Source organism: Lepidochelys olivacea (assembly GCF_965140295.1).
Source record: "Lepidochelys olivacea isolate rLepOli2 genome assembly, chromosome: 8".
NCBI classification, from domain to species: Eukaryota; Metazoa; Chordata; order Testudines; family Cheloniidae; genus Lepidochelys; species Lepidochelys olivacea.
Window position 1 is genome coordinate 97,040,080 of NC_140418.1, and position 16,364 is coordinate 97,056,443.

At 45.5% G+C, this 16,364-nt stretch overlaps 1 protein-coding gene across 1 annotated transcript in view; it reads right to left on the reverse strand.

The window, feature by feature from the left end:
• Positions 1–13,984, reverse strand: part of LOC311525251 (nardilysin-like) — a gene marked incomplete at its 3' end in the record, with an annotated part of 85,970 nt that extends 71,986 nt beyond the window's left edge. Inside the window, exons 1-2 of the mRNA XM_084637204.1 lie at positions 13,667–13,984; positions 206–497 (exon numbers count right to left, since the gene is read on the reverse strand). Of these exons, the coding sequence (XP_084493330.1) occupies positions 206–497; positions 13,667–13,866 (492 nt within the window). The 5' untranslated portion in view covers positions 13,867–13,984. The remainder of the gene's footprint in view (positions 1–205; positions 498–13,666) is intronic.
• Between the last annotated feature and the right edge of the window lie 2,380 nt (positions 13,985–16,364).

Genomic DNA, 16,364 nt, shown 5'->3' on the forward strand with positions numbered 1-16,364 from the left:
TAAGTAATGGCAATATAGGCTCAACCCTGAACAAGAGAGGTAGATGCTCCGATACCAGAGACAGAGGCCATATAAGTAACTAGATTGATAAGACATTCAGGAACGGAGGACTAGCCTGTTTGTCTTACCACAATATTTAAGAGCTTAGGACCACGACAGTAGTTCTCCACTTAACAAGCTTTCACTCTGTAGCATTAGCACATACCAGCTTCTCTGTTCCACTTCTCTTATTTGCTTCTTCCTTTCCTGTTAGTTCTTCCATTTCCATATCATCAGAATTATTGGGATCCTCCTCACCATCATCTCCATCATTGTCATCATCTTCATAATTTTCCTTGTCCTCTTCCATCTCTGCTACCGAGTCATCATCTTCATCAGTTTCAATCTTGATTTCATCATTATCCTCCCATTCCAAAGACTCCTCAGAAGGAACACTATCCATGGTATTTGCATCCGAAATCAGTAGTGCACACAAGCCATTTTGTAATGTGAGATACCTGTGAAATCAAGTACAATAATAATATTTTGAATCTTCAATTGTCCACCTAAAGCAATGGAACTCCCAAAGAAAGTCTGAAAAATTCTGAATTTTTCATATTTGTTCTAGGCCAGCGGTTCTCAAACTGTGGGTTGGAACCTCAAAGTGGGTCGGAACCTCAAAGTGGGTCGCAACTCCATTTTAATGGGGTCACCAGAGCTAGCTTAGACTTGCTGGGGCCCAGGCCCAGAGCTGAAGCTCGAGCCCCACTGCTTCAGGCCTGGGCGGCAGGGTTCAAGTTACAGGCCACCTCCTTGCGGTTGAAGCCTTGGGCTTCAGCTTGGACCCCATTCTTCCCCCCGGGGCAGTGGGGCTCTGGCTTTGCCCCCTCCCTCTCCTCCCCCTCCACCCACCCACCCGGGGCAGTGGGGCTCGGGCGGGCTCAGGCTTCGGTCCCCCATCCTGGGGTCACATAGTAATTTTTGTTGTTAGAAGGAGGCCAGAGTGCAATGAAGTTTGAAAACCTAGAACCCCTGTTCTAGGCTTTTGAACTGCATTCCCTTCCCCACAGTGATGTTCTTGAAGATCTGCTAAGCATGAAAGGCATAATTTTGCCATTTAATTATATTCCCAGACAAAAACTGGGTTAAAATGGAGATAAGGTTGAGAGTACATCGGTAATTTAGAGTAAAAAGCACAACAGGGATGTTGTAATTACTCCCCTCCCACGACACACACACACTCAAAACCAAAAGCATTATAAAACCAGGCAGTTCATAGTTAAGTTTAAATGTAAGAGAAAGCCGAATGTTTTCATTTTATTCTATATAGGTTCTTATACTATGCTCATTACCACAGTATTTGAACACCTTTCAGCACTGAACTGAGCAATGTGGCTAACATCTATCACATGTTCTTTGTTCTCTCTCGCAGCCTCTTCCTGGGGAAGAATTCTGTGTGCATGCAGGTGTTTTTTTAGTAGGATGTTTTGTTTTAAATTATATATACACACTCACACACTGTATGTGTTTATATTAGAGAAGGGAAGGTCAAAGAAATGCAATATGCACATAGAGAAGTGTTGAAGTTTGTGATGGTTCTTAGCTCCTGTGAGTTCATTACACAATCTCAGACCAGCCTGAGCGAGATCTGTCTCCTGCACAGATGAGCTTTTCCCTTATTGTAGAAAGGCCCATTGTGCCAGAGGAGCAGAGCTGTTGACCATGGTGTTCATGTTGGACTTCTAGGTAATATTTTAGATATCCCAAGCTATTGAGATCTTGATGAAAAGGACCAAGACCTTGAACTTGACATTTTATAGGAAGCCAGCATAGCGAGCGGAGGACAGGTTTGATGTGATAGAGTGCTTCTCCTGAATGAAATAGGCTAAGCGCTGAAGGCTTCATGCCCAAGTATACTGCATTGCTTTAGTCTACATGAGAGATGACAAAGGCATATATAAATGAGGCCAGTTCATTGGCCAACAGGATGGGATGAAATCTCCTAGCCAACTGGAGATGATAGACAGCATTACTTAGATGCAGTTATATGACCTCTTAGTGCCAGCGAATAATCTAAAAACACTCCCTAAACTACAGACTGAATTGATCAATTGTGGGTGTGTGTCTTTAAATAAAGGAGACCTCAACTTTTCAAAATACTTTCCTCTGCCCATGAGCATAACCTCTGTTTTGCTCAGGTTCATCTTAAACCTGCTATTCTTTATATATGAAATGATTTTGTCCAAGCCCTGGACCACCTTGGTGATAGTAGTATGGTCTTATGTGGTAAAGAATAAGTAGAGCTGTATGCCATCTGCATATTGCTGGCACTTGTGTCCATGTCACCTGAATAGTTCCCCTAGTGGCTGCGTGTAGATGTTGAAAAGAGGTGCTGAAAGAATTTATCCTTATGGGACTCCACAAGTGAGGGGGGCTATGATAATTAGGCCTATGAATTTACCCTCATTGTAAACTCAACTGTAAAAGTGAACATTCATAAACTGTCACAATGACTTGTTATATAAAGTAACCTAGTTCTTTAAAAAAAAAAAACACACATGTAAGAAGGAGGCAGAACGGCTGAACTAATTTAAAAAGAGTTTTACTGATACTACTTCAAGGACTGTTACTATTATGACTGACAAACAAGAGGAACAGAGGTCTGAAAATCAATTAACCAAAATAGGTGCATCAGAAATTCGGCCTATTGGTGGACACAATACTGAGAGGATAGATTATTCAACCCAACACTCCCTTCTGGGGGGCGAGGGTGCTGTCTTAAAAAGAAAAGACTTTTAGTAAAAATTAGCAGAAGAAGCAGGTGTGTGCCAACAACGGAAGCAAATTTTATCACCATTGTTGCCACCTCACTATCTCCTGAAACAGCAGATATTCTTCATCCTAATCCTGCGAGATGTCCTGACCAGACCACATCTGATAGAAGGAACCAAATGACACTATCACCTGCACTGTCTCTGGCTAATTTCTGAACACCAGATGGGATATGAGACTTCATCTTTCCCCCCGGCACTCTCCATGTGTCCTTTTCTTTCACCACCTTCTTTCTTAGAGTCTGGCTTTGATGGCTGTCACATGCTGCTTGTACACGGTAGATTGCAGGACTGCTACAAGTAGGTCAGGCTTCTGTACCAGTTTTGGACTGGCTACAGAACATCCATCATGAAGAGAGATACAAGAGATGTGTTCTCTTTAAGATACTTTAAAGCACTGTTAGGTATGGCTGTTACCAATCCAGGTAAAGTATGTTACTCATAGTGCCACCTAATGGCTGAACATTATAATAGTTTTAGCATTCCATCACACGTCCCCCTTTAAGTTTTATATTCATACCATTTGCAAAATTTTACACTATCAAGCAAACTTTAAAGTTCAGTACATATCAGTTTGTTAAGTGTTTCTGAATCATAATGGTTTCCTAATTACATGACTCAAATGCCTAATAACTTTGTGATCTGGCTGTCCATTAGTTGCAACGGCTGGCTGTGGTTGGTTTGGAATTGTTGTATTCTTCTTGTTCTGCATCTGCCATCTGTAGAGTTTGCTCTGTTGAATTGTTCCTTCTGAGGAACTGAAGATGTGACAACTTCTCTTGAGTTCTGAATTTTTCCATATCTTGTGAATTTATTCTGAAAGATTTTGTAGTTAGGGACTTGTCCCTCTTTCCCACAGAGGGTTTATGATACTTTTATCAGTCATGCTGTGTCTCTTTACTGCTTCTGAGCTAGTTTCTGTTTTTTCAAGTTGCTCCTGGTTTTTGTTTTGCTCTTTCACTAGTTCACTCTACTTTATTATCTGGATAGCTGTGTGTAGGGTTAAAACTGTCTTTAATTGTACCTGCTGTGCAATGCTTTTGTCTGTAAGCCCAATAATCAGTCTCTCTGATATTTTCATGTTTTACAATCCCCAAATCTCAGTTTTCTACCAAGGTATGAAAGGCTCTTACAAAAGATTCAACACATTCCCCTGGTTCTTGAGCTCTCTGGTGAGAACACACCCATTCATAAACCACATTTCTCTAAGGTATAAAGTATGCATCAAACATAGCCAAACTCTTTCAGTCATCCTTGTGACTGTCACCAGTAAACGCAAAGGATTTAAAGATATACTGTCTGCTTCCCCATAGCATAAATTAAAGACAATACTTGGATGTCTCCAGTTTTCTGGTGGAGTTTAGTAGTAATGCGAAGTCTTGCAAAGTACTTCTTCCAGTCAGTCCATTCTGAACGTCTGTCAAAGCTGAAGTTTTCTGGTGCATCAAAGAGGGATATGTTGATTATATCAGTCCTGCAACCTTTGTTGTTGTTTTTTCTTCTGTTTGAAACCTTTGTAGCTGATTTCCAACATTGCATATTTGCAATACTGCTGTAAGCCTGTGACCAGAAAGAGGCAACTAAAAGAAATGTCCTAAACAGCCTGATGCCGGTTCAAGTTTCCAGATCTCAGAGTGGATGACAAGACTGTGCATTGGGCCTATGTTTTCCCAACAGTGAGTTTGCATTTTCTTTCTTTGCTATTCTTTACTTCACCCTTTTCTGTGTGTTTGTCTTGTTTTAGCTTCTTAGGAAACAGAACTTTAACAACAGCAACAATATAAAAAGCTCCAGCTCATCTCAACTAACTTCTCTTTTTCCCTCCAAAAAAAACAAAACAAAACAAAAAACCAAACCCCACTGACACAGAATACTTCTTTCTTTGAAGGACTCAGTTTTAAACTAAATTTAACTCAAACTAATCAACAGATTTAATTATCAGAATATTCCCTCGAAGAGTAGGTGCTGTGGTTCTGAGGCAGACAGTCTATCCTTTACACATAATAAAAGTTGAATCCCTGTTTTGTGTGTAAAACTCAACTCAAACTTAAGTACAGAACTGCATTTGGCACCCTCACAATTAGAGCTGCTTGAAAAATGCAGACTTTTTTGTCAAAATTTTAAATTTAAAAATACTCAATTACTTCATAACAGAGGTGGGCAAACTCCAGCCTGCAGGACCGTCCTGCCTGGCCCTTGAGCTCCCGGCCGCGGAGGTTAGCCCCCAGCCCCTCCCCTGCTGTCCCCCCTCTCCTGCAGCCTCAGCTTGCCATACCACCAGTGCTCTGGGCAGCAGGGCTGCGAGCTCCTGCCAGGCAGTGCGGTGGCGTGGCTGGCTCCGGTCGGGCCGCATAGCTGCCAGTCCTGCTGCTCTGAGTAGCATGGTATGGGGCCGGGGGGGGGGTTAGATAAGGGGTAGGGGGTCCCGGGGGGCAGTCAGGGGACAGCGAGTGGTTGGATGGGGCGGTTCTGGGAGGGTGCGGTCAAGGGACGGGGAGGGTTGGATAGGCGTGGGAGTCCCGGGGGGCCTGTCAGGGAGCAGGGGTGTGGATAGGGGTCAGGGCAGTCGGGAAAGGAGGGGGTTGGATAGGGGATGGGATCCTGGGAGGGCAGTTGGGGCAAGGGGTCCCAGGAGGAGGCGGTCAGGGGACAGGGAGCGTGGGGATTGGATGGGGGTCCCAGGGGGCTGGTTGGGGGGGTGCCCGGGAGGGGAAGGTCAGGGGACAAGGAGTGGGGGGGGGATTGGATGGGTTGAGGGTTCTGAGGGGGGCAGTCAGGGGGCGCGAAGTGGGAGGGGGCAGATAGCCTGGCCCCCGCCCCCTGTTTGGGGAGGCACAGTCTTCCCCACCTGGCCCTCCATACAATTTCAGAACCCCAGTGTGGCCCTCAGACCAAAACGTTTGCCCACCCCTGCTTCATAACCTTGTCACAAACATCAAAGTTGAAAAAAAAAAAATCAGGGCAACTCTAATAGGAGTTTTTAAGCTTGCATAAGCCTGATTTTAATAAACAAGCCATAACTTCTGCATTTTTAAACTAGATAGTGATAACACGGGTCATTCTTCAATTCACACTTTGTGTGTGTGGATTTATAAAGCAAGGAAGAGTAGGGTATGTTAACCCTAGTTGTGTTGTGTTTACTCAGAGCTGGATTAAGGCAGTCTGGAGAACATTACACACCACCTGTGGCTTCACCCACCCCCATCTGGAGTGGCAGATTCTCACTGAGATGCATATGGAAGTGTACACTTCTCAAAGCTATTGGTTCAGACTGTCTGCATATTTAGCCAGCTGTAATTGCATCAGTTACACCCAGGTCAGAGACCTTTCACAGGGGCTGCAGGGCCCCACAGCTGAAACCCAGTGCCCGGAGCCCTTGCACTCCCCCCAAAGCATGCAGTGGCGCGGTGCGGAGCTGAAACCAGCAATGGCGCGGGGCAGAAGCTGGGAGCCACTGTGCCCCACAGTCTGAAGCCACGAGTGGCGCGGGGTCAAGCTGGGAGCCCCGGCGCCCCTCCCCCCGCTGAAGCTGGAAGCAGTGAGGGAGCCCTAGCAACCTCCCCTCAGGGTGCCCCCCTGGGCTGAAGCCAGGAGCAGTGCAGGGCTGAAGCCCAGAGCCCTGGCGCTCCGCGTGAGAAGAAGCCCATAGGCAGAGATGGGGGGGCACAAGGATGTTGTCCCCCCAAACTGCAGTGCCATATCCAGAGTGGGGTAGCCCTAGGAGGATGCTTCAGCCCCCCCTTTCCCTCCTCATCTCCCCCAGTTCCCCTCTGGCCAGGTTGTAGGTGGGAAGCCAGAGCCAGGCAGTGCAGGGCAGAGCCAGCTGCTCCTCTGGCTAGTGGTGTCATGGAGCAGGCAGCTGTGGCTTTCCTCCATTTGCTGCTGGTGCCCAGGGTTGTGGCTGCTCCTCAGCTCCCAGCCCCTTTGACTGCTTATGCAGCTGGTAAGAGCTGCCTGGGCAGAGGGACCCAGCTCCGGGACAGCAGAGCCCTCGGGGAGCAGCCATCAGAGGAGCCTTCCCAGCACACAGCCTCTAGCTAGCCTCCTCCCTGCAACCTGAGCTACCCCCCTGCCCACACACAACCCCTAGCTATCCCTCTACCTACACCAAGTGGTTTTCAAACTTTTTGAATTGAGTCCCCACTTTGAGTTACATTTTTTGGTTGCATCCCCCCTGGGTTGCCTGCTGAGGTGAGTCAGGGAGTGGAGGTGGCACTCCCTCCCTGGACCGCGTTGTGCGGAGCTGGCCCAAGCCCTACCGGCCCTTGCCCTGCATCCCAAATAACAGTCAAACTACACCTATGCCCAATGCCCCCCTGACTGGCCCCAAGCCCCCCTACACCCCAGCTGGACCCTGGAGTTTTTACAGCATGTTGAGGGGGGCCTCAGAGAGAAAAAGGTTGAGAACCCTGTTCCAGAATATATACAACTGTAGACCCTATACAACTTGTTAAATTTATATTACTGTAGTGTGAACAGAGTCACTTGTCTTCACGTCCTACAACAAAAGCCTTGTACCCAAATGGACACTGCTTCTGCTAGTGACCATTATAGCATAACAGAGTTTAAGGCCAGAAGGGGCCATTATATCATCTAGCGTGACCTCCTGTACATCACAAGCCATTACATTTCACCCAGATACCAATATAGTAAGCTCAACGACTTTAGTTAGTCTAAAGCATTTCAGTCCTCAGGGCAGTAAACTTTGTGCCACAAGCAGAAAACAGGAAAGACAAAGGTGCCACCAGATCCTAAGATTCATAAATTCATAGATTCCAAGGCCAGAAGGGACCATTATGATAATCTAGTCTGACCTTCTGCATAACACAGGCCATCAAACTTCCCCAAAATACTTCTTAGAGCATACTTTTTAGAAAATATACAATCTTGATTTAAAAATTGTCAGTGAAGGAGACTTCACCAAGATGCTTGGTAAATTGTTCAAATGGTTAATTACACTCACTGTCAAAAATGTATTCCTTATTTCCAGTCTGAATTTGTCTAGCTTCCAGTCATTTGATCAAGTCATCCTTAACGTTCTCTTTGTTAACCTAAATTGATTGAGCTCTTTGAGTCTATCACTGTAAGCTATATTTTCTAATCCTTTAATCATTCTCATGACTCTTTTCGGAACCTTCTCCAATTTATCAATATCCTTTTTGAATTGTGGGCACCAGATATGGACACTGTGTTCAGCAGTAGTCATGCCAGCGCCAAATATAGGGATTAAAATAACCTCTCTACTCCTACTCAAGATTTCCCTTTTTATGCATCCCAGGATCACATTAGCTCTTTCGGTCACTGCATCATGTTGGGAGCTCATGTTTGCTGATTATCCATCATGACCACAAAATGTTTTTTACAGTCACTGCTTCCCAGGACAGAGTATCCCATCCTGTAAGTACACCATACGTTCTTTGTTCCTATATGTGTATATTTACATTTAGCCATATTAAAACACACATTGTTTGCTTGCGCCCAGTTTACCGATCAGTGACCTGTCCTATTCACTGTGCCACTCCCCCGGTTTCTGTGTCTGCAAACTTTATCAGTGATGATTTTATATTTTCTTTTAGGTCGCTGATAAAAAAAGATGAATAGCATAGAGGCAAGAACCAATCCTTGTGGGACCCCACCGGAAAACACTCACTTGATTTCAGTTAGCCAGTTTTAAATCCATTTAATGTGTGCCATGTTCATTTTATATCATTTTAGTTTTTTAATCCAAATGTCGTGTGGTATTAAGTCAAAACACTTCAGAAGTCTCAGTATATTACTTCAACACTATTACCTTTATCAACCAACCTTGTAATCTCATCAGAAAAAGATATCAAGTTAGTTTGGCAGGATCTATTTTCCATATACCCATATTGATTTGCTTTAATTACATTAACCTCCTTTAATAATTTATTGAGTACCGTATCAGTCACTCCATTATCTTGCCCAGGATCAATGTCAGGCTGACAGGCTCATAATTACCAAATCATCCCAATTACCATTTTTTTTTTAAAAAAAAATATTGTAATGGCAGGGAATTTATTAGGTAAGATATACTCAGATGATCCCAGCAGGAAACCAAACCATTTGCTTCTGAGGAGAGCAGGGAAAAAAGAAAGTCCCTGCCAATCTGACCTGTGGGAAAATTCCTTCCCAACTCCAAATAGGATAGTAAGTGTGTCCCTAAGCATGTGAGCAAGACACACAGCCAGGCATCTAGAAAGAGAATCTTCTGTGCCACCTCAGACCACTGGTTCACCCTGAATGGTGTTCCAGCTCTAGTTGTAGGCAATCTAGCCAGCTGTGCAACAGGGGAAATAATTCCTGCCTGATCACTGCAGGCAACCAGCTGAAGCCCTGAAGCATAAGATTTAATTATATAGAGCTGCAAGTGTTATAAGCATGGTGAGCACACAATTATATGAAGTGTAGCAACGTAGCTTCCGTATAATTTCAGAAGAGAATATTTTGACAGAAATCTTAAGCTTCTTTGGCTATTTCTATCCATGTTTTTATCCTTTCTAGATCTTTGTATTTCTTTACACACTTCTCCAAATAAGTAAAAGGGAATATAATAATACTGTTCTATTTACTCCCATCTTCAGGTCAACACTGACGATGTTTACTAAACACAGCAGGAAAAAGTTTCCATTATTAAGGTCAGCGATTAACTCAGGAACTGGTGAAAGCAATTGGGTTTTAGCTAGCAAAACTAAGGTGGGAATCTCAAATAGTGCTAGATAATGCTGAATAGTGATGCTATTTGGTCAAGTGTTCTTTACTTTTTCCAAGTTGAGCTGAAGATGGAAAGGAAAAGATTATCCATACATAACTGAATGCTAGTCACTGAAAGCATGACACCCACATCTTTAAGAACACAAGACAGATCAGAAAGCTGCAAGCAGAGACATTCTTTCCCAGACAGTGGATTACCACTGGCGCTATTGAAATGCCAGTAGTGATTCTGGTGGATCCAGCTTATCCCTTGCTCCTAGGGCTCACAAAACCGTATACTGGCCACCTCAACCACACCAAGGAAAGACTCAATTACCAGGTCAGAAAGTGCAGAATGACAATTGAACATGCTGTTGGTTGAGTGAAGGGACACTGGTGGTGTTTAAATCACTAGACTGGATCTCAATGAGAAAAATATTCTAATGGTTATAGTTACCTCATGTGACCTAAATAATATTTGTGAGGCAAAGGGGGAAAAAGCTGTCACAAGGATGGAAAGAGGAGATTGGCTGTTCAAAGTCTGCTCTGACAACAGCCATTACAAGAGCTCAACATGGAGCTATGCAGTTGAGTGAGGCTTTAAAAGAGCACTTTAACAGTCAGTGATAGCAGTGCTCTGTACTGGAATGTTCTGTGGACCTGAAGCTTTGAGTGCTGTTAGGAAATGTGTAGTGCTTTCTGCATATTTACACACATTATGTTTTACCAAAGCTATGAATTATCTGGTGCTTGCTGTACATTTATAAATATGACTGGGGGGTGTTTTCCAGAACCTCTTGAGTTTTGCAGTGCTGTACATTTACACGTACTCTGTGCTTTGAGCATTGCTATGCATTCTGAAATGTGTTGTGAACTAATAAGAATAATTATTTAAAAAATAAGAAATTTGAGTGGCAAAAACAGTGCAGAAAAGCAATGTGCAAAAAACAGTAAGCACTGCAATACAAACTTTGAACTGAATTTTTAGAATTGGAAAGGCAATAAACATTTGTCCATTTCAGTATACAAATGTCATCCCTTGTGCTACACACATACTGACCTATATTGTTGTATGTTAAGCAGTGGTTTTCCTTGCAGTCCACATAGGGATTAGGATGTGGCCCATGATGCCACATGATATGCTTTGGGGTCTCAGGACTGCTTCTACAGAGCTCTCTAAGGACTGCAAAGCGCGGGGAGTCTGAGATTTTGGGGCCTGTAGGGCAACCAGCATCTGCAGCATTTGAGTTTGCTGCCTGAAAAGCTCCTTTATGTCTTGGTGCATTTCCCTTTCCCCTTCCTCCTAGGAATCCTAGCCTTCCCCCATCTGCTTTTTCATTCTCCATAACATCTGTCACACTGGCTTTCCAGGACCTTTGTTCATGGTCTGAAGCAGCAATGGCTTGCAAGATCTTGCTGAGCTAATCCTCTTCTTTCTCCTCTTCAGGATCAGATGTTCTGCAGCTGTGCAAGGGGAACCCCTCAAAGCCACAGTGAAAGCTGCTGATAAACAGGCAGATGTATCATTGGATTTATAGTCACAACAGAGAGGGAATAAGTTTCAAACTCGCTTCCCTTATGCCCATAAAAAACTTAGTAAGACTTGCTTATTGACATTTCAGCTTTGAAGTATCTCTGCACAGCACCACTCTTCAGCCCCAGCCATGGTGAGTATGGGCCCACCGGGGGTGGAGGAGGAATTCTGGTTGCATGAAACAATCAAATTTCGGTCCCTATTCCATTCTATGCATATAGAGCAATGGCACTGAATATTGGCATTATTTTCCATAGGCAGTGGTGGTTTTAGCTGATATCTCACTCCTGAGTGTAGCAAAGCCACAGACAGCACAGCTGTTACTGGCATCATGAAGCCACCCAGGCCAACATGCCACTAGCCTCCTTAGTGCAATGCTGCCAGCTGAACTCATCATGGTGAGGTGTGGGAAAGTATCTTCTGCAGAAGAAGAAATAAGGCAGCCATCCCTAGAAGCCTTCAGAAGAGGATAGCAGAATATCACCATGAACGTTTCACTGAGATCTCTCAGAAGGATACAAGGGACTTCTTCTGTATATAAACTGCTCCACATGGCCCTCTCCATGTCCAATCCAGCGGAGGAACTAAAAGCAGATACCACCCCTCTCTCTCTATTTGTTGTACCTCCATCTCTTCATGTATGAGTAAAACTACTAAAAGTTTATACCAGTGTCTTGTTAACTTGAGGATGGGCCGGGAGACATCTTTATATTTAAGCACCATATGGAAAAATGCATGTACACGCTTACCCAAGGTCCCTTCCTCTTCATTGGGCTCATCCATATTTGGTTGCCAGGACTGACTAGACCATGGTGGAGTCTCAGACAGGTCTTGATTTGTATGGTTGGACACCCTTCCCACACCCCACATCTCCCTTCCTCCTCTTCCCTGTTCATGGCAGGGGTCCACATCTCAGACTCCTCCAAGGTATCCACAGTGGTTTGCACAGTGCTGGTGGGGCCTCTGTCAAATATGGCACAGTTTGTTGTAAAAGCTAATCAGCAGCTCACCACTAGATTGATTATTGGCCTCCCTTGTCTTGTAGCATGCCAGCTGCAGTTCCTTCGCTTTCCTGCAGCACTATTTCTGCTTCCTGTTGCATCTCTTTGCCTGCATCCCCCATGCAATCTCCTCATAGATGTCCACGTTTCTACAGCTGGTCTATAGCTGTGCTTCCACAGCCTCTTCTCCCTACAGTCCCAGGAGACCCAGTATCTCTTGTATACTCCAGGCAAGAGCATGTCTGGTGTGTTGAGCCTGGCTAGTTGCACATAGTCAGCTGGCTAGTTGCACATAACAAGGAAGAGTTCCTAGACAGGTTCACCAAGGTAGACAATCAGGAAAAGCAACGAGGAGTCCTTGTGGCACAAGGACTCCTCACTGTTTTTACTGATACAGACTAACACAGCTACCACTCTGAAACCAATCAGGAAAAGGCATTTCAAAAATACCATCAGTCTCTGTGACCCCTGGGCAGTGGAATTTACAGTTATAAGAGCTGCAATTGTTGCAGCAAACAGGGCATTATGGGACAGCTGCTGGAGCACTGTTAGGGTCAATACATATCATGCACCATCTACATGCACACTCAATAGATCACCCATTTCTCTACACTGGTCAGGCACGTAGTTTAACTGCATTGCAATAATTAGGTTCTTATGTCTGCCAGAAACAAATCTGAGTATAGACACATGCACAAACAGGTTGACAAAAGGCAACGTATACCAACCTAAAGATGGAGCGTAGATCAGGCCTTGTTTGCCATAAGTTAGCTTTGGTTAGACAGTGTAAAGACACAACAATTTGGTGATTTTTTTTTCTGTCAATGGACAAGTGCATTATTCTGCAGCTGCTAGCAGGGACTTCAAAAAATATTTTATGCCAATTATCCAGGCTCAAAATTTCAAGTTAGAAACAACTTGCCCAGTGTGAAAAATCAATAACCCTGGCTGACGGAGACAAGCATTTCTCTACAGGCTGTATAGGTACCATCCAGCAGAGTTAAAATTTCTTAACAGGTTTTCAGAGTAGCAGCCGTGTTAGTGAGTGAGTGTAGCTCACAAAAGCTTATCCTCAAATAAATTGGTTAGTCTCTAAGGTGCCACAAGTCCTCCTTTTCTTTTAACATTAACAGTGTATTTGGTTGATGCTCCATGACCACGAGACAGAGCACTGAAAAGAGAGGCTGAGGGGGAGAAGGAGCAAGTAGGCAGGGGCAGGAGGGGGTTGAAAAGGTTAAATTCCTTATGAAGAATCCTGGCAGATAACACTGCTTTGCTTTCTCAACTCCCAATAAAAACAGTCATACTAATCGAGGGCAGGACCTTCACTGCCACAGAGAACTAAAGCACCATCACTGTGACCCTGCTACGTTTTTAAATTATTCATGAGTTCACGTTTGCTGATATGGAAGCAACTGGAAAGGGGGGGGGGGGGAGCCGAGGAGAACAAGTGTGTTTTAGTTTCTTCTTCCAGGGTTACTATAAGGCAGGGGAACCGCCTATCCCTCTGCACCATCCCCGTGCTGCTTGGGGGTGGGAGGGGAGACGGTGCCTCCACCTTCTTCCCAACACGCCCCCCTCCCCTGCGGTGCCTGACCCCTCCCCCTCACCTGTACTGCTTGGGGTCACTGGGGGACTTGACAATGGCAGGGTCCCCCAGTCTGGGGTTAGCCCTGCGGCCCCTTCCTTGCTCCTCAGACTCCTCCTGGGGCAGTCGGGCTGTAGCACCTCGGCCGCCCACGCCGCCTCGCTGCCCCACGGCCAGCTCCGGGCAGCTGCAGCTAGACAAGGGCTTGCCCTTGCCAGACATAGGGTCGGCTCAGGCGCCGTTACCAGCTCACAACGGCCGGCTACGGAAGGGCAGTCCCGCGGTCTCCTTTCCCGCCTCCCTAGCGCCAACCCTGCGCTCCCCGCCAGCCCTAGCGCAGCCGGGAACGGCCGTTCACCCCTACACTGACGGTTGGAACCTACCCAACCAATCAACATACAGCTATGTGGTGACGTACCTTATCGCCCTATGACGGTTAAATCAAGCCAGTTTTAACAGCGTGAGGGGGGGGGAGCAAACCATGGTGATCGTGGGGGGAGAAACGCACGCGCCTCACGAAAGCCCCCGGAGCTCAAATAGCAGCGAAGAAGGAGCTAGAATATAGACGAGGCTTAAGGTCTCAGCCTCCCCCGCCCATATTTCAGGGTTCGGACTGATTCACTGACACACACACCCCCACATCCCCCTCTGGACTCTTCCATATACGGTATTGGAAGAGGCGGGCTTTCCCCCAAATGTTCTCTTCCACTGGTTCAATAAGCTGTCGTTGACTGTTTGCGGAACGAGTGAGCATGCGTGGAAGATCCCAAGGTCCTGGATGCTGGGAGAGGTGGAGCGTTCCACGTGGGGAATCCAGGGAACGGGGCAGAGGTGTCAATTCAGTGAAACTTAACTGACCGGAGTGCAAGAGCTGGAGGCCTCCGGCAGCTCTGCGTGTGATGTGGGTACCACTTGCCCCCAGGTTAGGGGGCTCACTCCCTTAGTACAGAGGTGTTTACCCAACAGGGGGTTAGCAAGTGCTGGGCAGTGTAATCCTCACTAGCAGCGTTCCCTCTAAGCTGTGCGCACACAGATCCTAAGCCCCGCACACATACGCCACGCACACAAAAATTTGCACAGAAGCACAACAATTTGCACCAAAGAAATTTTTTGTGCACATGGCCTGTCAAAAATTAGAGGGAACATTGCTCACTAGGAGACAGGTTTCAGAGTAGCAGCCATGTTAGCCTGTATCCACAAAAAGAAAAGGAGGACTTGTGGCACCTTAGAGACTAACAAATTTATTTGAGCGTAAGCTTTCGTGAGCTACAGCTCACTTCATCGGATGCATTCCAGGATGTCTACCTAGTCAGGCAGCAGTATAATGCCAGAGGATATAAGCATTGCAGCTTTGCAGAGAAAGATTCAGGATGCCGGTTAAACTGGGGAGTTTGGTAAAGTGCAAGCAATTTTCACAGGCAGAAGATATCTAGTGTGCAACCTCTGATTTTTGCCTTTATACATCTGAAATGAAAACACTTTGCAGAACTCCTGCCCAAGCAGAAGTAATCCTTCCTTGCACTTGGAAAAGCGTCACTTTCAAGAATAGAATGGGTGCTTGCCAACAGGAAACTTTTTTCATTACACGGTGCTGTAAAGAAATAGGAATTTAGTGGTCCTGATATTCCAGGGTGCTTGATTTTAACAAATGCCTGCATATGATAGGCTCTCAAGAGCCTAGTATCTGAAGTAGTGAGGGAAAGTTCAAATAGAAACATTTTCACATTACAACCTAACAGCCAGTGTTATTTTACAGCCTAATGCTAGCCAGCAACATTTCATTATCCAATTAACTACAGCCTCATTGAAGGGAATGCATTGGTAAAGTGGTGTCCAAGTGGAAAAGTCTTCATATGCACGAGTGTAGCATTCATGCAAGGTTCATGCACTTGGCAACATTCAGGGCACACCCGGAGTGTTGTGTAGGAGCAGTGCACACACGGCTCCTCTCAAGGGCATGAACCTTGGAATCTCGCCCAGATGACATGAACCGTGGGAAGCCTCCCAGGACTGGGCTCAAGGCCCGAGAGCAAGGAATGCGGTAGATAGAAATTGGCAAATAAGAATATTATACAAAGCCAGTGTATTCCTTTTATCTGTTGGAGAATGTAATGCGCAGGGGGAGAGAAAGAATAAAAGAGAGGGTGGAAAGCTGGCAGACCAGCCCGTCGGCAGACCAGCCTGCTTGCTTGCTTAAAGCCTTGTTCTGTCTTGTATTTAGACCGCAACACACGAGAGCTTTCAAACATACAACAAGGCTGCTGGCTCTGGTCATGGATTTAACAATTTCTGTAACTGGGCTCAAAATGAAAAAAATAGCTTTTATTTTTGTCTGCACTCTAACTAATGGAACTTGTGTCAAACACTTGATCTTCATTAGGAATATTCTGAACCAACCCCTAGATAACATACTGTAGGGAGCAATTCTTCAGGGAGGAGCTAGTTCCTCTAGGAATAGATGTTTTACTCCTAACACATGTGGATCAAATCCTGAGACGCCTGTTCAGTTTTTACTCAGGGAAAATTCACTCTCAGCTCCGGATTTAGCCCCATAACTCTGCTCCTCACAAACAACACACAAAAGCAAAGAGAGAATGAAATAGCTTTGGAGTGTTGGTCCTGCTTTGAGCAGGGGGTTGGACTAGATGACCTCCTGAGGTCCCTTCCAACCCTGATATTCTATGATTTTATGAAGGGAAACCAGGTGCGGCTGGAGCGCC